Genomic DNA, 23,658 nt, shown 5'->3' on the forward strand with positions numbered 1-23,658 from the left:
GCAACTCCAAGGTCACCATCATATCTCCTGTAACATCCGACATCGGTGGGCATTCGTCTTCCGTGCCTCCTGGTCACTCCTGAGTGGCATAGACTCTGTCCCCTCTGCTTGCAGGTACTTCTCAACTTGAATCCACCTTTGGGTTCCACTCAACACTTTAACCATCTCCAGCTTCGGCATCTTCCTAAAGTCCTGCATTGAGATTCACTGCAGTTTCCGACACCACTTCACACCTATGCACCCGGCTTCACGGTTGTAGTTATCTGGTTCCTAGGGTATCCACAGGTGGGGTGGCTCTCTAACCATTTGTCCTCCACGGGGGTTCTCCAGGGTCCACTGGGAAGGGTCCTTCTATTTTTAAATTGCAACCGCGACTTACCCATTTACTTGCATTGATCCAGCATTTGTGTTCCCACTCTGCACACGGCCTTCGTGGGGCTCCTGGTTACTTACCTTGTGTGGTTCATTGGGTCTCGGGCACTTCTACGTCTTCTGGGTATGATCTTAACTCGAGTCATGGTTTTCACAGCACTATTTTACTATATGGTTTGGTCTCCCCCTGGTGTCCACTGTGTATTTCGTGCTACTTTCCTGTTTCTATTGAAAGGTCTTGTGTGCATTGTGTATATCTATGGCTAGGAGATATCCGTATATGTTAGGGAGTGTCTTATAATAAATACATATTTTTATAAATACACTGGGCTGTCTTTTTCACTTAATCTATACCTATAAGATTATGTTCTGGAAAAGAAAGCTGCTTTACACTCCTTCTGGATTAGACTAAGGACTGCTCTCCACAGCTATAACTGAGAGAGCTTTTTAAGGTTGTCTAAGACCACTCAAATCACCATAAGGGTAGTCTGGATTGGTGCAGGGTGCCCACATACATAAGTGTGCATCATATACCAAGCTAGCTTCTCACACGTATCTAGTTAGACCTATGTATAGATGCATTTGAACGAGTATGTATGTGTCAAGGACATAGTAAACAACTGGCTTTCACTGCTTCAGCAGGGGCAGCAGATATCCTCCCGGCCATGAGCCCCCGATAATAATGCCATTTGGTCAGGATAAAAAAAAAGGTTAGGTATTTACCTCATGCACTATGTTTTTGCATTGCTCCATTACAAGCCAATAAAAATGTATGTTTTTGCTCACAGTTATCTGTTACCAAGAAATGTATGTTCTTATTTATTTACAACTCAAAAAAGATGACACAAGTATTGCAATATGTATATATCTTTAATAGGGATCCCCATTAATAAGATTTGGGGTGCAGGTATCATTCTTTTAAATATCTCACATATTGAACATGTTCATGCATTTTAGTGTTTTTATAATTTATTGGTGCTTTAGAACTGTATAATATAAAAGGATAACAATATTAGTTATGCATGATGAAAACAATATATGGCAGTATTTTGTTCATCAGAAAGCTGGAAATACAAATTTGTTTAAGTACTAATCCTTTGCATACTTATGATTCAGTTCTGCTTTTACCTCATTCTCTGCTAGTTTACAACACAATGATTGTGTTCTCTTTACATTTAAACATTTTGGAACAAGTTACAGTCATTCAGTCCATGGCACATCATCAAGAAATTTAACGTGCAGTTGGATTTGTGGTAGAAATAGTTTCTGTTGATTGTTATCTCCATTGACAGGATTTCAAAATGTCAATACACAGCGGATACTGTGAACAAAAATAAAAGTTGTATCAGTGGGTTGAAAAAAATAATGCTATACATTCGAGACTGATAGAAGGATATAAACTTGTAAACAATGGTGTTAATTTTTAGGATTGGCCTCTGAGGCAGCTTTAGCAAATATACATAATATACATACATAGAGAGGCTCTCACCAATTGGTCTGTTGAATTGTCAATCACATTTTGCTTCCTCCCACTACACCATATAGCTTGGGGTAATAAGCCAGCCCACGTTACACATTCATTTGCTCCATACATTTGATTGAATGCACACGCTTGTGCATACTGTCCACAACCTATCAAAACATATATTTTCTCTTCCATTGACCAAGCTCTCACAGAGTGTGCTTTTACATTTTATTTTTGTATATTATCTTAATTACTATTTGAATGCACCCAGGGTGCTCAGTTGCATGATGTTTTACTTTCTTGCTCCTTCTGAAAATGTGCTGTCATACAGTGTTTAAGTGGAATTGTTGTAGCAGCCTGCAAGTTCAGTGTCTGCTTCATTTCCCCAGCGCCCAGAGCCTCTGTAGCAGTGCATATCTCATTGTGGGCACTGAGATAAAGACTTCCCCAGGTGCTCGTTTAAAAGGAACTCAGCAGCGAGGAATGAAGGGTGGGTGCGGTACAGCAGCAGGGAATCTAGTGGACATGAAAGCCTGCTGGAATCCCATCACTATCCCGACGTGGTTTTTCATGGGAGGCAGTGTGACCGGCACTCTTTTGCCTCATTGAGTTATGTGCATTAAGTTTATATGCTAATGCACTTCCCACCTTTACAGGCCATTTCACCTGGCTCTACCCGTTTGCCCTGCTAGAACGGCGTAAGGTGTTAAGTGCATTCGCATGTAAAAAGGCTGCAGAGGGGACACATAAAAAACCTTCTCATGTCAAGGGAAGAAGGAAGGTGTGTGTGTGTGGGGAGGGGTGCAGCGCCCCTTGATAAGAGGAAGATTAGAATAAGGGGAAACATGCTGCATTTTTTAAAGTACTAGCTGCCTCTCTTTGTAGTCAAACATGGAACAACGTGCAACAAACTGCTGAAAATGGGAATATGGAACTATATGCAAGGGTGACAGCAAAAGTGAATTGTAGAAGGAACTTAATAATAACGTCTTGCTGTGACACAGCAACGAGTAAAAAAAAACCTTTGTTAGATGTTTCTTAAAAAAACAGTGCTTCTTCCAATTATGCAGCTTACAAATATGTTAAGTCCAGCCCTCATTAAATTGCAAATACGCGTGTTACCTTTTAATACCCGACTGTCACTGAAAAATATTTTTAGTGGGCTCAAACGGAAACAAGTTATAATCTGTTAATCTAGGGAACATATGTTTCAGTTGTGACAGTCTGATATTGGATTTCGTATTTCTGTGATTCTGGATTTCGGAAGGATGGCACCTGCCTCACTGAGTCACGAGTCAAAGGGGATTGAAATTCAATCTTACAGTTCTCTGTCACTATCTTACTCATCTTCTTTGAATACTTCCAATCAATTTTCCACAATGCTGAAGGACTGCCACTGACTTTGAAGAGATTGCTGTAATGTTTGCTGACAAGCCCTGCATGGAGTGTTCTTTGTAGCCATCAGTGTTAGTAGCGTATCTCATGCAGTTAAATGCCACTCAAACGCACCTTTTTGTGTTTATTTTGAAAAGTCCATGAAGTGGCATATACGACTGATTCTGGTGGCTCAATCACTTGCATAGGGATTTATCACGTCTTCAATGCACATGGCCTTCACTGTAATGCAAATAGATCCTTCATTGCCGCACACAGATACATACACCAGAGAGAACATTGCAAGAAACAGTAGTAAAATGCATGGAACAACTGAAAGCTTTTTTTTAAAAGACACTTGTAAAACCTCCACATCAGTGAGAGATTTTTATTGAAAGCCAGTGGTGGCCTTATTTAAGTGGCGATTCAGTAAAGGGGGTGGTGATGAACAGAGTGCCTGAATTAAGCAGACCACTCTTACCCAGTCCAAAGATCAGGGCTTGATCCATCACCGTTTTTTAGCTCACTGCACCATCCCAGCTCAGAACTTGGCTATATGCAAATTAGTCTGTTCCTGTCCCAGTGCATGATGGGAACAGGGCAAACCAAACTACCAAGCCAATTCTTATACTGGGAAGGAAACAAGCTACCGGGGACCGGTTTCTGGCATTTCAGCCTCGTCGGCCCGGCTTGCTTGAATCCTGATGGTGCAATGAGCAAGGGACTCACATCTGAGTATACCCTTCCAGGCTTATGGTGGACAAAATGATTCAGTAAAGGGGGTGGTGATGAACAGAGTGCCTGAATTAAGCAGACCACTCTTACCCAGTCCAAAGATCAGGGCTTGATCCATCACCGTTTTTTAGCTCACTGCACCATCCCAGCTCAGAACTTGGCTATATGCAAATTAGTCTGTTCCTGTCCCAGTGCATGATGGGAACAGGGCAAACCAAACTACCAAGCCAATTCTTATACTGGGAAGGAAACAAGCTACCGGGGACCGGTTTCTGGCATTTCAGCCTCGTCGGCCCGGCTTGCTTGAATCCTGATGGTGCAATGAGCAAGGGACTCACATCTGAGTATACCCTTCCACGCTTATGGTGGACAAAATGATTCAGTAAAGGGGGTGGTGATGAACAGAGTGCCTGAATTAAGCAGACCACTCTTACCCAGTCCAAAGATCAGGGCTTGATCCATCACCGTTTTTTAGCTCACTGCACCATCCCAGCTCAGAACTTGGCTATATGCAAATTAGTCTGTTCCTGTCCCAGTGCATGATGGGAACAGGGCAAACCAAACTACCAAGCCAATTCTTATACTGGGAAGGAAACAAGCTACCGGGGACCGGTTTCTGGCATTTCAGCCTCGTCGGCCCGGCTTGCTTGAATCCTGATGGTGCAATGAGCAAGGGACTCACATCTGAGTATACCCTTCCACGCTTATGGTGGACAAAATGATTCAGTAAAGGGGGTGGTGATGAACAGAGTGCCTGAATTAAGCAGACCACTCTTACCCAGTCCAAAGATCAGGGCTTGATCCATCACCGTTTTTTAGCTCACTGCACCATCCCAGCTCAGAACTTGGCTATATGCAAATTAGTCTGTTCCTGTCCCAGTGCATGATGGGAACAGGGCAAACCAAACTACCAAGCCAATTCTTATACTGGGAAGGAAACAAGCTACCGGGGACCGGTTTCTGGCATTTCAGCCTCGTCGGCCCGGCTTGCTTGAATCCTGATGGTGCAATGAGCAAGGGACTCACATCTGAGTATACCCTTCCACGCTTATGGTGGACAAAATGATTCAGTAAAGGGGGTGGTGATGAACAGAGTGCCTGAATTAAGCAGACCACTCTTACCCAGTCCAAAGATCAGGGCTTGATCCATCACCGTTTTTTAGCTCACTGCACCATCCCAGCTCAGAACTTGGCTATATGCAAATTAGTCTGTTCCTGTCCCAGTGCATGATGGGAACAGGGCAAACCAAACTACCAAGCCAATTCTTATACTGGGAAGGAAACAAGCTACCGGGGACCGGTTTCTGGCATTTCAGCCTCGTCGGCCCGGCTTGCTTGAATCCTGATGGTGCAATGAGCAAGGGACTCACATCTGAGTATACCCTTCCACGCTTATGGTGGACAAAATGATTCAGTAAAGGGGGTGGTGATGAACAGAGTGCCTGAATTAAGCAGACCACTCTTACCCAGTCCAAAGATCAGGGCTTGATCCATCACCGTTTTTTAGCTCACTGCACCATCCCAGCTCAGAACTTGGCTATATGCAAATTAGTCTGTTCCTGTCCCAGTGCATGATGGGAACAGGGCAAACCAAACTACCAAGCCAATTCTTATACTGGGAAGGAAACAAGCTACCGGGGACCGGTTTCTGGCATTTCAGCCTCGTCGGCCCGGCTTGCTTGAATCCTGATGGTGCAATGTGCAAGGGACTCACATCTGAGTATACCCTTCCACGCTTATGGTGGACAAAATGATTCAGTAAAGGGGGTGGTGATGAACAGAGTGCCTGAACTAAGCAGACCACTCTTACCCAGTCCAAAGATCAGGGCTTGATCCATCACCGTTTTTTAGCTCACTGCACCATCCCAGCTCAGAATTTGGCTGATGGATCAAGCCCTGATCTTTGGACTGGGTAAGAGTGGTCTGCTTAATTCAGACACTCTGTTCATCACCACCCCCTTTTCTGTATCGTTTTTGGCCACTATAGGTGTGGCAGGGTATACTCAGACATGAGTCCCTTTCTCACTGCTCCATCAGGATTCAAGCAAGCCGGGCCGAAGAGGCTGAAATGCCAGAAACCGGTCCCCGTTAGCTTGTCTCCTTTCTGGTGAAGAATTGGCTTGGTAGTTTGGTCTGCCCTGTTCCCATGATGCACTGGGCCAGGGACAGACTAATTTGCATATAGCCAGGTTCTGAGCTGGGATGGGGCAGTGAGATAAATAACGGTGATGGATCAAGCCCTGATCTTTGGACTGGGTAAGAGTGGTCTGCTTTATTCAGACACTCTGTTCATCACCACCCCCTTTTCTGTATCGTTTTTGGCCACTATAGGTGTGGCAGGGTATACTCAGACATGAGTCCCTTTCTCACTGCTCCATCAGGATTCAAGCAAGCCGGGCCGAAGAGGCTGAAATGCCAGAAACCGGTCCCCGGTAGCTTGTCTCCTTTCTGGTGAAGAATTGGCTTGGTAGTTTGGTCTGCCCTGTTCCCATGATGCACTGGGCCAGGGACAGACTAATTTTCATATAGCCAGGTTCTGAGCTGGGATGGGGCAGTGAGATAAATAACGGTGATGGATCAAGCCCTGATCTTTGGACTGGGTAAGAGTGGTCTGCTTAATTCAGACACTCTGTTCATCACCACCCCCTTTTCTGTATCGTTTTTGGCCACTATAGGTGTGGCAGGGTATACTCAGACATGAGTCCCTTTCTCACTGCTCCATCAGGATTCAAGCAAGCCGGGCCGAAGAGGCTGAAATGCCAGAAACCGGTCCCCGGTAGCTTGTCTCCTTTCTGGTGAAGAATTGGCTTGGTAGTTTGGTCTGCCCTGTTCCCATGATGCACTGGGCCAGGGGCAGACTAATTTGCATATAGCCAGGTTCTGAGCTGGGATGGGGCAGTGAGATAAATAACGGTGATGGATCAAGCCCTGATCTTTGGACTGGGTAAGAGTGGTCTGCTTAATTCAGACACTCTGTTCATCACCACCCCCTTTTCTGTATCGTTTTTGGCCACTATAGGTGTGGCAGGGTATACTCAGACATGAGTCCCTTTCTCACTGCTCCATCAGGATTCAAGCAAGCCGGGCCGAAGAGGCTGAAATGCCAGAAACCGGTCCCCGGTAGCTTGTCTCCTTTCTGGTGAAGAATTGGCTTGGTAGTTTGGTCTGCCCTGTTCCCATGATGCACTGGGCCAGGGACAGACTAATTTGCATATAGCCAGGTTCTGAGCTGGGATGGGACAGTGAGATTAATAACGGTGATGGATCAAGCCCTGATCTTTGGACTGGGTAAGAGTGGTCTGCTTAATTCAGACACTCTGTTCATCACCACCCACTTTTCTGTATCGTTTTTGGCCACTACAGGTGTGGCAGGGTATACTCAGACATGAGTCCCTTTCTCACTGCTCCATCAGGATTCAAGCAAGCCGGGCCGAAGAGGCTGAAATGCCAGAAACCGGTCCCCGGTAGCTTGTCTCCTTTCTGGTGAAGAATTGGCTTGGTAGTTTGGTCTGCCCTGTTCCCATGATGCACTGGGCCAGGGACAGACTAATTTGCATATAGCCAGGTTCTGAGCTGGGATGGGGCAGTGAGATAAATAACGGTGATGGGTCAAGCCCTGATCTTTGGACTGGGTAAGAGTGGTCTGCTTAATTCAGACACTCTGTTCATCACCACCCCCTTTTCTGTATCGTTTTTGGCCACTATAGGTGTGGCAGGGTATACTCAGACATGAGTCCCTTTCTCACTGCTCCATCAGGATTCAAGCAAGCCGGGCCGAAGAGGCTGAAATGCCAGAAACCGGTCCCCGTTAGCTTGTCTCCTTTCTGGTGAAGAATTGGCTTGGTAGTTTGGTCTGCCCTGTTCCCATGATGCACTGGGCCAGGGACAGACTAATTTGCATATAGCCAGGTTCTGAGCTGGGATGGGGCAGTGAGATAAATAATGGTGATGGATCAAGCCCTGATCTTTGGACTGGGTAAGAGTGGTCTGCTTAATTCAGACACTCTGTTCATCACCACCCCCTTTTCTGTATCGTTTTTGGCCACTATAGGTGTGGCAGGGTATACTCAGACATGAGTCCCTTTCTCACTGCTCCATCAGGATTCAAGCAAGCCGGGCCGAAGAGGCTCAAATGCCAGAAACCGGTCCCCGGTAGCTTGTCTCCTTTCTGGTGAAGAATTGGCTTGGTAGTTTGGTCTGCCCTGTTCCCATGATGCACTGGGCCAGGGACAGACTAATTTGCATATAGCCAGGTTCTGAGCTGGGATGGGGCAGTGAGATAAATAACGGTGATGGATCAAGCCCTGATCTTTGGACTGGGTAAGAGTGGTCTGCTTAATTCAGACACTCTGTTCATCACCACCCCCTTTTCTGTATCGTTTTTGGCCACTATAGGTGTGGCAGGGTATACTCAGACATGAGTCCCTTTCTCACTGCTCCATCAGGATTCAAGCAAGCCGGGCCGAAGAGGCTGAAATGCCAGAAACCGGTCCCCGGTAGCTTGTCTCCTTTCTGGTGAAGAATTGGCTTGGTAGTTTGGTCTGCCCTGTTCCCATGATGCACTGGGCCAGGGACAGACTAATTTGCATATAGCCAGGTTCTGAGCTGGGATGGGGCAGTGAGATAAATAACGGTGATGGATCAAGCCCTGATCTTTGGACTGGGTAAGAGTGGTCTGCTTTATTCAGACACTCTGTTCATCACCACCCCCTTTTCTGTATCGTTTTTGGCCACTATAGGTGTGGCAGGGTATACTCAGACATGAGTCCCTTTCTCACTGCTCCATCAGGATTCAAGCAAGCCGGGCCGAAGAGGCTGAAATGCCAGAAACCGGTCCCCGGTAGCTTGTCTCCTTTCTGGTGAAGAATTGGCTTGGTAGTTTGGTCTGCCCTGTTCCCATGATGCACTGGGCCAGGGACAGACTAATTTGCATATAGCCAGGTTCTGAGCTGGGATGGGGCAGTGAGATAAATAACGGTGATGGGTCAAGCCCTGATCTTTGGACTGGGTAAGAGTGGTCTGCTTAATTCAGACACTCTGTTCATCACCACCCCCTTTTCTGTATCGTTTTTGGCCACTATAGGTGTGGCAGGGTATACTCAGACATGAGTCCCTTTCTCACTGCTCCATCAGGATTCAAGCAAGCCGGGCCGAAGAGGCTGAAATGCCAGAAACCGGTCCCCGGTAGCTTGTCTCCTTTCTGGTGAAGAATTGGCTTGGTAGTTTGGTCTGCCCTGTTCCCATGATGCACTGGGCCAGGGACAGACTAATTTGCATATAGCCAGGTTCTGAGCTGGGATGGGGCAGTGAGATAAATAACGGTGATGGATCAAGCCCTGATCTTTGGACTGGGTAAGAGTGGTCTGCTTAATTCAGACACTCTGTTCTTCACCACCCCCTTTTCTGTATCGTTTTTGGCCACTATAGGTGTGGCAGGGTATACTCAGACATGAGTCCTGTAATAATGTAATATTCTTCATGGAGTCAGGGTGTAGTTCCAAGTTGTTATTTATTGTAGCTTAAGTTACAGATGGTACAGGTGAACCAAGATGGTAGTTAAATGGTTAAATAAGTAATATAGTTAGCCCCACCAGGAGCTGTCCTCCTGGATGCTCAGCCTTCCATCACTAAGTGAAGACCCATCTCTAGCAAGCATTCTATGACATCTATAACATTCTAAATACAGGCAAGCTGGAAAGCATGAGAAGATAGATGACAGATAGGGAGATTAAAATACACTATGCAACATATCCCCTTTTCTTACACTGGAGAAGAGAGATGTGAATAACGGTATGCACTAAACAGGAAGAAGTGGTAATGTAGAAAAACAGAACTAATAAGAATTAGAATAGATATGTCTAGAAGAAGAATGATATAGAAAAAATTAATGAAATAAAATACAAGACACAAGGAACACACATCCCCTTTTCCTATTGCAGAAAAACAATAATAAGGAGGAGAACATCGAATACATGGTTCACAGGATCGTTAACCACACCAATTGGCCAGACTGGCGTAATTGTGAAACTATGAACCAGGTTGTGAGAGATATAACCAGAAAGAATGAATATAATAAGGAATTCAAGTAAAGGTGAAATGAATGACACCTAATCTGAACAAGGAAATGTAATCAGCAAGAATTATAAATTAGAGCAATATTATAAAAGCATATATATTTGAGTATCACGAATATCATAAAACTGAAATTCCATGTGACGTACGTCTACGCACAGGAATTAATCACAAGTATTAAAACTATTTTGCGCAAAAAGAAGATATAATATTAATATAGAGAGGGAGCTCGAGCTAAACTATCATAAAACAGCGCTGAATTCAAATAATGACGTCAAAATTTCTTATTTTAAACTGGCAGTAGTAGACATAAATATTGTCCATTAATAAAGTATGCATCAATTAAATAATGAAAAACATTTTCATTTTAACCCAACAAAGCTAGCTGTAGACATAAATATTGTCCATTAATAAAGCATGCATCAATAAAATAATGATAATTTTTATCACTTTAACCCGACATTTATGTATGAATTAAATCTCAAACCAATAGGCGTAGAGAAATAGTGTCTATTTTTACAACTTGTAAAATTGAATAAATGACATTAATATATTTTAAACTGAAATGCATAGACAAATAGTGTCTACTCATTAAATATGCATAAAACATCACTTTAAACCCATGGGTGTAGACAAGAGTGTCCACTCATTAATTTTTTCGCATTTTGTTGAATTCATTAAAAGTAAATAACATCACTAAGTTAATCTTTGCAAAGAATTATATAAATATATATTTTTTTTATTATATTTGTTGTAACCTAACATTATAATGCAGAATATCATTTTAAAAGGCATCATAATATTAGCTCTAGTACATCACAGCGCAGCATCCTATAAAAACATCTGAAATGGAGTTAGAGAAATACCCTCACTTTTAAATAGGACAATAATACCAAAACTATAAATTAATTAAAGTTGTCACCGTTGTCATCTGGTACATAAGCTTTACGTTGTTGTTCAGGAAGAAAGAGACAGTACCTGTGCTGAAGGAATTGTAATTCCGAATATCATGAGGTATATTGAAGGAAAAAAAAATGGTACCGCATTTTATTAGATGATGATAATATTTAGTGCTCTGTTTATTTGATTTACTTCGTGTACCACCGATTTTAAACAAATTGTAACTGAGAAGCTGAACCGAGGAAAATAGTTCTGGAAGAGGTGCAGGTTCTGACGTGCTGGATAGGAGACGAAGTATTGTGAAGATGATATCACGTTTTCTTACGTTGTGCAGGGTGGTTACTGGCACACATATGCATCCCAAAGCTACTGCGCAGTGTCTTTGACGTATGGTTAGCGTCATACCACATGAAGACATGAAAGAATGTTCCACTACTTGGAGGCTGCACGAGCTTACTGATCGCGCTGGCTGCACGCTCTAGCCAATTTTGAATGGAAATAAGACCGTTGAACTGCTGCGTTATGTAGGCAAGGTAAAAATAAATCTTTTATTCATCAACCCAAAATTTTTTTTGTTCGCAATTTAAATGGTTGAAGAGCACATTCATTTCGCATATCACGTTGAAACATGAAATAGCCATCACGAACAAGGTGAAAAGCTCTCCAAATGTTTTCATTTCTTTCAGCTGTTCCCATAAATCTGTGCCCATTAGACAAGCAGGGTCGAAAAAGGGCATTCTCACAACAGAAGGCGATAAATAAAGATCCATATCTCAGGCGGCTGCACCTGTGAAGCCCTTCAGTTCTTTACAAAACAAAGCCAGCGTTTGACAGTTAACTCTTAAGTTGTAGGAATATTCACACAGAGGCTTTTTTCAAATTATTCAAGTGTAGTTTTCACTTAATTATTGTCACTTTGAAAAAGATGCTGCAGGTTTACTAATCATTACCGTGTAGTGTAATTTTCATTTAACAACTGTTTGTATGAAAAGCATATTGCAGGCTTACAAATCAGCATCTTGTCATTTGGATTTAAAATAGGAACAGGCTAGTGATGATAGTTTATCAATATTTTTCGTGTAGATTTCCAATCAGCAGGTTAATAAAGCATAGTCAGGCAGTCTCTTTTTTAGTCAGGAGAAATTGTTTTACCATAAGCAGTGGTTTTAAATTCAGGTGCAGCTGTTAATAATTGAAATAAGAACTCACCAAGCTTAAGTTGATGTTGGCTTGCCCAGGTGAGGCTGACCGTTGGCAGTTGGTCACTGGTGGGGCAGGGGCAGCCAAGATGTAAAGTTGCAAGTGAGTGCTTGGGTTCTTAGTTTTCGAGTTGTAGTTCTTGGATGTAGTTGAAGATTTTGAATTGTAATTTCAATGTAAAAATCCTTTTAAAATAGTATCCACGCAGGGTTTGTAGTCCAATCGTCGCCAATGTAATAATGTAATATTCTTCATGGAGTCAGGGTGTAGTTCCAAGTTGTTATTTATTGTAGCTTAAGTTACAGATGGTACAGGTGAACCAAGATGGTAGTTAAATGGTTAAATAAGTAATATAGTTAGCCCCACCAGGAGCTGTCCTCCTGGATGCTCAGCCTTCCATCACTAAGTGAAGACCCATCTCTAGCAAGCATTCTATGACATCTATAACATTCTAAATACAGGCAAGCTGGAAAGCATGAGAAGATAGATGACAGATAGGGAGATTAAAATACACTATGCAACAAGTCCCTTTCTCACTGCTCCATCAGGATTCAAGCAAGCCGGGCCGAAGAGGCTGAAATGCCAGAAACCGGTCCCCGGTAGCTTGTCTCCTTTCTGGTGAAGAATTGGCTTGGTAGTTTGGTCTGCCCTGTTCCCATGATGCACTGGGCCAGGGGCAGACTAATTTGCATATAGCCAGGTTCTGAGCTGGGATGGGGCAGTGAGATAAATAACGGTGATGGATCAAGCCCTGATCTTTGGACTGGGTAAGAGTGGTCTGCTTAATTCAGACACTCTGTTCATCACCACCCCCTTTTCTGTATCGTTTTTGGCCACTATAGGTGTGGCAGGGTATACTCAGACATGAGTCCCTTTCTCACTGCTCCATCAGGATTCAAGCAAGCCGGGCCGAAGAGGCTGAAATGCCAGAAACCGGTCCCCGGTAGCTTGTCTCCTTTCTGGTGAAGAATTGGCTTGGTAGTTTGGTCTGCCCTGTTCCCATGATGCACTGGGCCAGGGACAGACTAATTTGCATATAGCCAGGTTCTGAGCTGGGATGGGACAGTGAGATTAATAACGGTGATGGATCAAGCCCTGATCTTTGGACTGGGTAAGAGTGGTCTGCTTAATTCAGACACTCTGTTCATCACCACCCACTTTTCTGTATCGTTTTTGGCCACTACAGGTGTGGCAGGGTATACTCAGACATGAGTCCCTTTCTCACTGCTCCATCAGGATTCAAGCAAGCCGGGCCGAAGAGGCTGAAATGCCAGAAACCGGTCCCCGGTAGCTTGTCTCCTTTCTGGTGAAGAATTGGCTTGGTAGTTTGGTCTGCCCTGTTCCCATGATGCACTGGGCCAGGGACAGACTAATTTGCATATAGCCAGGTTCTGAGCTGGGATGGGGCAGTGAGATAAATAACGGTGATGGGTCAAGCCCTGATCTTTGGACTGGGTAAGAGTGGTCTGCTTAATTCAGACACTCTGTTCATCACCACCCCCTTTTCTGTATCGTTTTTGGCCACTATAGGTGTGGCAGGGTATACTCAGACATGAGTCCCTTTCTCACTGCTCCATCAGGATTCAAGCAAGCCGGGCCGAAGAGGCTGAAATGCCAGAAACCGGTCCCCGTTAGCTTGTCTCCTTTCTGGTGAAGAATTGGCTTGGTAGTTTGGTCTGCCCTGTTCCCATGATGCACTGGGCCAGGGACAGACTAATTTGCATATAGCCAGGTTCTGAGCTGGGATGGGGCAGTGAGATAAATAATGGTGATGGATCAAGCCCTGATCTTTGGACTGGGTAAGAGTGGTCTGCTTAATTCAGACACTCTGTTCATCACCACCCCCTTTTCTGTATCGTTTTTGGCCACTATAGGTGTGGCAGGGTATACTCAGACATGAGTCCCTTTCTCACTGCTCCATCAGGATTCAAGCAAGCCGGGCCGAAGAGGCTCAAATGCCAGAAACCGGTCCCCGGTAGCTTGTCTCCTTTCTGGTGAAGAATTGGCTTGGTAGTTTGGTCTGCCCTGTTCCCATGATGCACTGGGCCAGGGACAGACTAATTTGACAGGGACAGACTATTTAAGTGGCAGCATGAGTATTTTTCATATGCTTGCAATAAATGTAATTTATTTCAAATCGTTTTTATTGATATTTTCAAAAACTAAAACAATAGTGAATAAAGGACAGAAAAACATAAATAAATAATAAGCTCAAGATACAAGGAAGGGGAAGTTCCTTTATACTGACATGCATATGAAGGAAAAACATAGAATACAAATTGGAGGTCATAAGATTTGATATCATTTCTACTATAAGTATAGCTGCTGAAGTTGACTTCCTAACATTATGACACGAGGCATATCGAATGAAGTACCAAATGTGCATTTGTACATTCACATCGTGTCTAAAATCTATAAACTGCTATTTCAAAGACATATGCAAAACGCATTCTCGTAACGAACTGAAATGGGAATCAGAATCTATTTCCAGGAATATTTCCCTTGACTGGATTAAGATACATGAAACCCCTTTCTCAAGCAATAAATATAATTTAAATAAATGTGACCATTACACCACCATGCTGAGGCCAGAGCTATAAGCTTTACCAAGGCTTGTTGTTTTCTGTAAAATACTGAATTTGAAAGTCAATTTGAACCTCAACCCTTCTGTTCTTTATTGACAATAACCCTCCAAAATGATTTCTCTCCTTTTCAGAGGACAAGGTGGATTGCCATCAATTCTTAAACGTTGGGGAACCCAATCAGTACCAGATCCTAATGATAACTTGGGAAATGTTTTGGGTTGTTACTTCCGGATGAAATGCAGAAATCAACAAATATGAACAAATAAAAACTATCTGTAAAGACAGAGATATAGCTAGGTTAGACCTGGTATATTTGGCACTCTGAGCACTTTACCACATCTAACCAGTGCTAAAGTGCAAGTGCTCCTTGTGTAAATTGTATTGGTGATTGGTTTAACCATGATTGCCATATTTGATTTACTAGTAAATCTTTCGTATAGTGCACCAGGTGTGCCAAGGGCCTGTAAATCAAATGCTACTAGTGGGCCTGCAACACTGATAGTGCCACCCACACGAAAAGCCTTGCAAACATGTCTCAGACCTGCCACTGCAGTGTCTATGTGTGCAGTTTTTAACTGTCAATACCACCTGGAAAGTGCACCCACTTGCCAGGCCTAAACCTTCCCTTTTCCTACATGTAGGCCACCCTTAAGGTAGGCCCAAGGCTGTCCCATGAGCAGGGTGCAGTATATTTAAAAGGTGGGACACGTGCTGTTGTGTTTTTCATTTCCTTGTAGTGAAATACTGCTAATTTCATTGTTCACTATTGCAAAGACTATCTCTCCCATTGTGTAACATGAGCATTGCTTTGAAATATCTGTTAAGTGTAATATTCCATCAGTAGTAGATAGGGTGTTGGAGTTTGGAGGTCTCTGAACTCACAATTTAAAGGTAGGTCTTTTGGTGAAGTTGCTTTTTAAATTGTAAGGGCATTTTCTTGCTTAACCACTCTGTGTCTCTGCCCGTCTGTAGAATCCATGTCTGGGTTGGCTGACAGTTGGGCTCTTGTGTATTGTTTAGACAGTCACACAAAGGGAGCGGAAGTGTGCCTTGCATATCCTGATGGACCTTCCTGAGCAAGAATGGTGTAAGCATTACCAAAATTGTTAAAATAGAAAAAAAATTATGATTCCTGCAAAGTCATATTGAGTTTGTGTCTTTCCATTTTGGATTTATTCCTCTGCAAATGCTTTGATAGGCCAGTGCAACCTCTTGTTTTGGATGGAAGCCAGACCAGAAGTAGTGCGTTGTACCATCCTAAGTCGACTTGACTATTGTAACGCACTACTTCTGGAGGCCCCGGTAACACTCTTGGGCAAGTTGCAAAGGGTGCAAAATATCGCTGCTAAACTCGCCCTCTCTCGCCCCTATCACAGTTCTTCTACGGCAGCACTGCAAGAACTTCATTGGCTGCCAGTTCATCTACGGGTGCGCTACAAAGCAGCGTGTATTGTGTTTAGGGCTATTCATGACCTGGGCCCCATTCCTTTGCGGCGAATGTTTGCCTGGTATTGTCCATCTAGAGCTTTACGCTCCTCGTCTTCCAGGCTACTGGTAGTTCCACGATTCCAGAGAGTGAGGATGGGGGGCCGCTCTTTTAGAGTAGCGGCAGCCAAACTCTGGAACTCTCTGCCTATATCCTTGAGAAGCCTTGGAGATCTTTTATCTTTTAGAAAGGTTCTAAAAACTCATCTTTTTCCCAGGATAGGCTGAGCTACTGTTTTCATTGAGTACGGGTCAAAGCGCCAGGATGCCCTTGGTGGTGATAGGTTGCGCTATATAAGTATGCCACAATACAATGCCACAATACAATGGTTTTCACTCTTTTACCCCCGGTCTCAAACCTGTGACGTTCTTTCCTCTGGGGGCTCTTATGTTATTTAGGCTATTTTGCACACCATGCCACCTCTGTTTGGAACCAGTCATATGCAAATAAGTCTTCACCCTGCTCCGATAGGAACAGTCCAACCCGAACTTCAAGGCCAGGTTCGCCCTGAACTGGAACACAATTAATTTAGGACCAGTTTCACCCAGATTTGGGGGTCATCAGCTATTTTTACCTTGATGCCAATGAGTCAGTGTGGACAGGTCACACGTCTGAGCATGCTCTTCCCACTTAGGACGATACACTGAATATACAAAAAATACTCATTGTGCCACCCACTAAAGTAGCCCCTTAAAACATGCCTTAGGTCTACCATTCCAGCCTGTAGTTTCTTTTCAAACTGCCATTTTGACCTGGAAAAATAATCCATTTGCTAGGCCTAAACCTTCCTTTTTTTATTACATACAAGTCCACCCTAAGATAGACTCTGAAGGCTAATAGAGCTGAGTGCATTGTACTTAATAAGTCAGACACGTGGGTTTATGTTTTACATGTCCTGGTAGCAATAAACTCCTATTTTGTTCATTTCTGTGGGGCTTATCTATTCCATTGGACAACATTGAGTTACCTTATTGTGTTTTATGAGTGCTTTGGATGGGGAGCAGATAGTAATATCATTTTTAGAATGAAATGAATCACATTTTAAATTGTAGGTCAGATTTTACATCACAATTATAAAAATCCTACTTTTAGAACGTTAGCATTTTCTTGTCATAACCATTTGGTGTCTGTTGCTAGTGTTCTGGGTTTACATGCTTGTGAATGACTTTGCAGTTGGGCTTTGTGCATTCATCTAGACCGTGACAACAAAAGGGAGTAGGCACAGGCAGGATGGCTAGAGGCAGAGCTGTTCAATGCCCCACTTACACTTCAGAGGGTTTGCTTCCAGCACTCACACAGGACCCTGACACTCACCTTCTGCCACCCAAGACTTTTGGAGTGTTGGCAGAGGAAGGATGAACTTTTCAGAACCAGATGTGGGGGTAGTATAGGGAATCCCCCACTCCTAGGGCTGGCAGCAGGTATAAATACTGGACCCTCAGAACACCTTTTCAGTACACTCCTGGACCTGTGGAAGATTGTTCCGAAGGACTGCCTTGACCTCCAGAGGACAGCACTGCTGCTACTAAACAACTGCGTTTCTGGGTCATCTTCTTGAGGTCAGACCACCGGAAGTGACTCCAAGGGCTAGTTGGCTGCCCTCCAGTGTGAGCTACATGAACAAAACAAGCTACTGAGTCCCTGAGCCCTGCACCTGGCCTCTACTTGAGTGAGTCCTAAACCCCACCATGTGCCTGCCAGGTCCTGGACCCTTGGAAGTGGTGTTAGAGGTGCTGCACCTGCCTAACCCTAAAACTTGGGACTCAGAACTTTTTTCACCACAAAATGACTGAAGAACTGACAGAAGACCAGGACCTACTTACCAGCATTCTTCTCTGCAGCAACAAATTCTGCTCAGCAGGATCTCTCAGCGATAGTATACAGCTTTGTTAAACCCTCTTCGGTTCAGCCTGCTACTTCGTCCTGTGGGAGGTTTTCAACTTTCAAAAAGATGTCCAACTCCCAGGTAAAATTCTTCACCAAGCATGACGTCGACTGGTTCTCCATCAAAGACAATGACCTCCTCAACCTAGAAATCTAGCTTTTCCGCTCTCTGCTTTTCCCCATCATAGTCAACAGTTTCACCAAGACTTTGTCCAGCAGCCTCCTGAAAACGATGACTCCTCCTCTGATAGTTTACTACTTTACCTCTAGCTTCTCTTGGACTTTCAAGACATTTTCTAAGGCCAAAGGTAAGATGAGAAAGAGCTCAATTCACCACCTGTATCTGAGCCACACGGCATCATGGTTGGCCTTAACTTTTGACTTTCGCCCTGTCTCGCGCAACCAGATACCTGTGGTAGGCGCTTTGATCTTTTAGGTGCTAAATTTCACTCAAAATGGTTCTACTGATAAGATTTAATTCATTTTGGGGTGATTTTATTTATTAACATTTTCTCTATTTTGCTAGATTGGTTTGGGATTTTTCTTATGTTAGGTTTTCACTTTACTCCTGTTTGTGTGCTGCATAAATGCTTTAAACAGTGCCTCTAAATTAAGCCTGACTGCTTTTATACCAAGCTACCAGAAGGTTAAGCACAGGTTAATATTGTGCCTTTTGTGGTTCACCCTGACGGGCATTGTGTTTGTTGCTTGAGAAGGGTTTCACAATCCTCAACTTATAACCCTATTTATTACAGTTATCCTAGCGGCTGAAGTACTGTCAAGGAATTCTTCTAGCAAGTCAAATGTGACAAAAGTCATGATTTTATTGACGTAATTTTTGAGAATTCCAGGAAGCGCAGAAAGTCTGTTTTGTTGTTCCTTGTAGATTTTCTAGATTTGACAGTTTTCAGATATAGGAAGTTCACAGATTCATTTGTTACACATAAAGTACAGCAACGGTAATACACCCTTAGAACTGAGAGAACAGAAGAATTAGTTAAAATGTTATATGGCTCCTATAATTGATTGTTTCAAGAGGCGAGCTGATGACTTAATGTAAATGAAAACATATCTTATAAACTAAGTTAAAATAGCAGTTCTACTTCTGATAGCATCTTAAACCTGTCTTGTGAACTACAAACCTTAGTCATCTAACGCTGCAGTGCTGGGGAGTCCAAACAGTACCATTTTAGGTCAAATATTCTAACCCCTGTGTATATTCAGGGTGTGATGCGCTTCCCCTTTATAATCTAAATTTACTTGTGATTTACTGGTGGACATATATAATCACAGTAGTCAAAAATGGCTTTTGAGCACACAACAATGTCCAACCTAGTTAAGACTCTTTCAAATGTACCTCGGAAAGTAAAGGTTTAAGAAAATGAAAGTTGTACACCTCGAGTGGCCTAAATTTCACAATTATAAATTAACTAGCACATACTGGAAGAGCAGAACACTTTTGCAATTACCTTAGCAATTGAACTAATTGACAGAATTATACTATTTAGGAAAAAAACACTTCGTGTGAGTCTTGCATCAGTCTGGATGAATAATGGGTTTTGAACCGTCATAAACAGTATTGAAATGCTTTATAAAGTGGCTACTCAGAGTGTGCATTTCCTTCTCCATAAGAAGAGACTCTTTCTGTAGGAAAGTAGGATCTGCTTTTACGGTTACCCCACTTTTTGCCTGGTGCTATGCTGTTTCTGACTAGTCTGACTGGGATCCTGCTAACCAGGACCCAAGTCTCTGCGCTTCCTCCCCTGAATTGGTATAGTAAGTACTTAGGTACATACCAGATTGGAAACTGGTGTACCCTTATAAGTCCCTATATTATGGTACTGAGGTACCCAGTGCATAGGGACACCAGTGGTCCCCCATGGGCTGAAGCATGCATTATGCCACCCACGGGGGGGCACTCAAACTGTAACTACAGTCCCGCAATTACAGCCTGCGTAAGCTGGTGCTAGCACCACTTACAACAGATATAAGTTTCCCTATATCTGAGGCAACTGCATTTAAAACCTATAAGTCACCCCTAAAGCAGGCCTTTCAATCCTGAAGGCAGGGTGATCGGTTCTAAGTTCGAGAGTGCCCCTGCATGAGTAGGACACCCCTACAACCTTCGGAGTCCATTCTCCTGGGCTGTAAGTGCATCAGCCATTACGATACATTGAGTGGCCATGCATCATTATGAGATGACCATCTCTAAACTAGCTGTAACATACCCTGTCATGTTTGGTATCAAACATGTTGGAATCATATCCCCACATCGTAATTGGAATGGGAGGTATAATTCCATGCACGGTAAAGCTTCTCCAGTAGGCCCTCAGTGTTCATGGTACTAGTCTTCTAGACCCAAACAGCACAACGTGGAAGCTGCCGACCAGAGACACGATTCTGCTTTCCTGCTGCTAAGCCAAGCTCAAGCAGGGGAAGGCAGAACAATCCTCTCACAGGGAGGTGTTACCACCTCACAGACAGGTTTTAGTGTTTTGGGGCCAGGTGGGAGCACTTGCCAGCACCACTCACTCTGCTTGAGGGGCACATTTGGTGCCCTCCTTGCATAGTCCAGTTCAAAACAGCTCAGGGAGGCGTTGGCTCCCGCTCTGGCTCAAATCTGGACACATGACATGGGAGTATCCTTCCCACTGTCCGACCCCTCCCCTGGGAGGGTACCCTGAATCGTCCCAACCCTTTCTTTCGGGTATTTAAGGGCTTACCTGTAGGCGGTCCCTAGATTCATTGTGGGACAAGATTAATTTCAAGACACCACTTCTTCTTTGACCGTCTGGGCACTCTGGACTTCGCTGGACCTTGCTCTGAGACTGCGACTTGGAAAACTCCTGCTGCTCCTGGTCTCAGCGTACTGCAAGTCAGCTGAAACGTCTCAGCCAGTGCTCCATACAGGAACCTTCCAAGGCCTGTGGACATCCAAGACACCTGAAGGAATCTCCCTTGAAGTGAAGGAGTCACTTCCTAGCATCTGCAGGCACTGCAAGGAACCTGACCCTATGCTCCCACGGACTCTGATAGGCTCAGTAACCCAGGTCCTGGTTCTTCACATCCCTCAAGGCCTGCCCTGTCCTCTAATCAAGTTTGAGGAGAGGATCCCTCGATGGAGCTGCAGGATCCGAACTCCTGTGCATCACATCGACTTGCCAATGCAAAGGTTTGTTGTTTTCCTTCCTCCACTATCTTTGAGCTCCAAGTAGCCCCAACCTCAAGCATCTCCTGTGACAAAGATCTTCATACTCACCACATCACTTGCACCGTGGGCCTGGATATTTGGTGAGCTGCTTGAGATCCTCTTGCGACTCCAGTGCCTCTGGCCTGTGGGTCCTCTTGAGGGTCTTCTTTTATTTCTGTGGCCTCCTCTAATTGCTCGGGGCCTGCCCTGACTCTCCTACTTGCGTTGAGTCACCTGGACGTTGCTGGCCCCGACACTGCACCTTCTTAGCCTTCCACGTTGTTTGCAGTTGCCAAGGCTTGTTGGTGCTCCCGAAGGATGCCGGTCCCTCAAATCTCGACTTACGACGTGGGACAGCTTATAAACAGCTCTTGGTCTTCCACAGCATTGCCTGCTTCTCATAACTGCAGCTCCAAGGTCATCGTCATCTCTCCTGCAACACCCAACATCGGTGGGCATTCGTCTTCCATGCCTCCTTGTTATTCCTGAGTGGCATAGACTCTGTCCCCTCTGCTTGCAGGTATTTCTCATCTTGAATCCACCTTTGGCTTCCACCGGACACTTTCGCCTTTTCCAGCAGCGGCATCTTCCTCAAGTCCTCCATTAAGTTCAATGGCGGTTTCCGACACCACTTCACACATGGACCCGGCTTCCCTGGTGTATGTATCCTAGTTACTAGGCAATCCCTGGGTAAGGTGGCTCTCCAACCTTCTGTCTTCCACGGGGTTTCTTCAGGGTCCACTGGGAAGGATCCTTTTTTTAAATTTCAACCGTGACTTACCCATTCACTTGTATTGAGCCCACGGTCGCTTTCCCACCCTGCACACGGCGTACCTGGGGTTCCTGGTTACTTACCTCAGGTGGTTCCTTGTGTCCCTGCACTTTTACATCTTCTGGGTATAGTCTTGACTCAAGTCATGGTTTGCATACCACTATTTTACTATATGGTTTGGTCTCCCCTAGCAAACACAGTGTATTTGTGCTACTTACCTGGGTTTTTTCACAAAATATTCTGTGCATTTTGTATATCTCCGGGTAGGAGATTTCTGGATGTGTTACTGTGTTTTTTTTTTCTCTTAATCTATACCAACAAGATTATGCTCCGGTAAAACAAGCTGTTTTACACTCCTGGACTAAGCCTGAAGGCTGCTCTCCACAGCTACCATTTAGAGAGCTTCCTAAGGTTGTCTAAAATCACCTGGATTAGTGCAAGGTACCCACTTACATAAGTGTGCACCATATGCTAAGCCAGCTTCTCACACTTTCTGAATGCATTACACCACAGAGTGCAGATTGAGGAAACCATTCGTGTTTTAGGCCTGCAAGCAGAAGAGTTACATCTAGCAAATGGTGTCAGTCCTTTTGAAGTCACTGACAAGTTAGTTCTTCCATGAGTACGTGATTCAACTTAAACCTAGAAATGATAAAGTCAAGCAGTGGCTTTGGTCTTTTTGCTCTCCACTTGATTTCCCACTTGTCCCTATTAGTGGCCATAGTGGGGGTGGTGCCTCTTAGCTTATGTCACTGCAATTGTCTGACTATATTCAACATAAACTGTTTTGTTGTCAACTATTTTTAGAATTGCACTCTTCTCTTTATTCAATTGTATATTCTTTTAATTTCTCCTCACCTTCAGAGGATGTGACTAGTTCAACCAATGTTATGTCAAAATGAGCAATTTTTTTAGCTTTTTGCATCTTTACTTACTATAAAAGAGTATGGATATTTGGTCTTTTTGAATTTCTACCAATTGTTTGTTAATTGATGTTTGTATATTCCCTTTGTGATTCTTTCCGGATTATAACTTGACTGTTATTTATGGAGAAGAGAAAGCATTATCACTTCTGCAACAAGTGATTATCCCTGCGTGACATTCCATGGAAGTGGCTGGCTGTGTTTTACAGTCTACAATAGCATGCACGCTTATAGCCACAGTCCCTGTCCACTCAGTCATGCCAAGGGGGCAGAAAGTAGCGTGGAATAGGCATGAATCAGAAGATGTGTAAGACAAAAAGGCAATGCCAGAGCGTCTTGTGGAGTAGAGTCAGCTGAGTGAGGTTGAGGCTCTAGTCTGAATGAGCTGGAGCAGGCTTGGCTGACTAAAGAGCATTTCAGCTTCATAAGACTATTGTGGCAGATTGGGCCAGATGCATCTTATCTTAACTTCTGGATTTGGTGGGTAGTTATACAAACTCTCATTCGATTACAGAGGAGTACAGACTGTAGTGACTGTTGCGTAACTTTCTAAATGAAGATGAATTGGCTAAACTTGCCTTCCCTCTGAAGGGCATTTGTTTGCAAAGATACACATGTAACTGATTTGCTGGTCGTTAAGGCAGTAGCTATAGATTCAGATTAGGCTGAATGTCATCTCCACAACATGAATTGTTTATGA

At 43.9% G+C, this 23,658-nt stretch overlaps 1 protein-coding gene across 1 annotated transcript in view; it reads right to left on the bottom strand.

Moving 5' to 3' along the window:
* Positions 1-1,233: 1,233 nt before the first annotated feature.
* Positions 1,234-23,658, bottom strand: part of LOC144818542 (alcohol dehydrogenase E chain-like) — a 637,149-nt gene continuing 614,724 nt past the window's right edge. Inside the window, exon 9 of the mRNA XM_078676061.1 lies at positions 1,234-1,693. Coding sequence (XP_078532187.1) covers positions 1,669-1,693 — 25 coding nt within the window. The 3' untranslated portion in view covers positions 1,234-1,668. The remainder of the gene's footprint in view (positions 1,694-23,658) is intronic.

This window comes from Lissotriton helveticus, chromosome 2_1, assembly GCF_964261635.1.
Source record: "Lissotriton helveticus chromosome 2_1, aLisHel1.1, whole genome shotgun sequence".
Classification (NCBI taxonomy): Eukaryota; Metazoa; Chordata; class Amphibia; order Caudata; family Salamandridae; genus Lissotriton; species Lissotriton helveticus.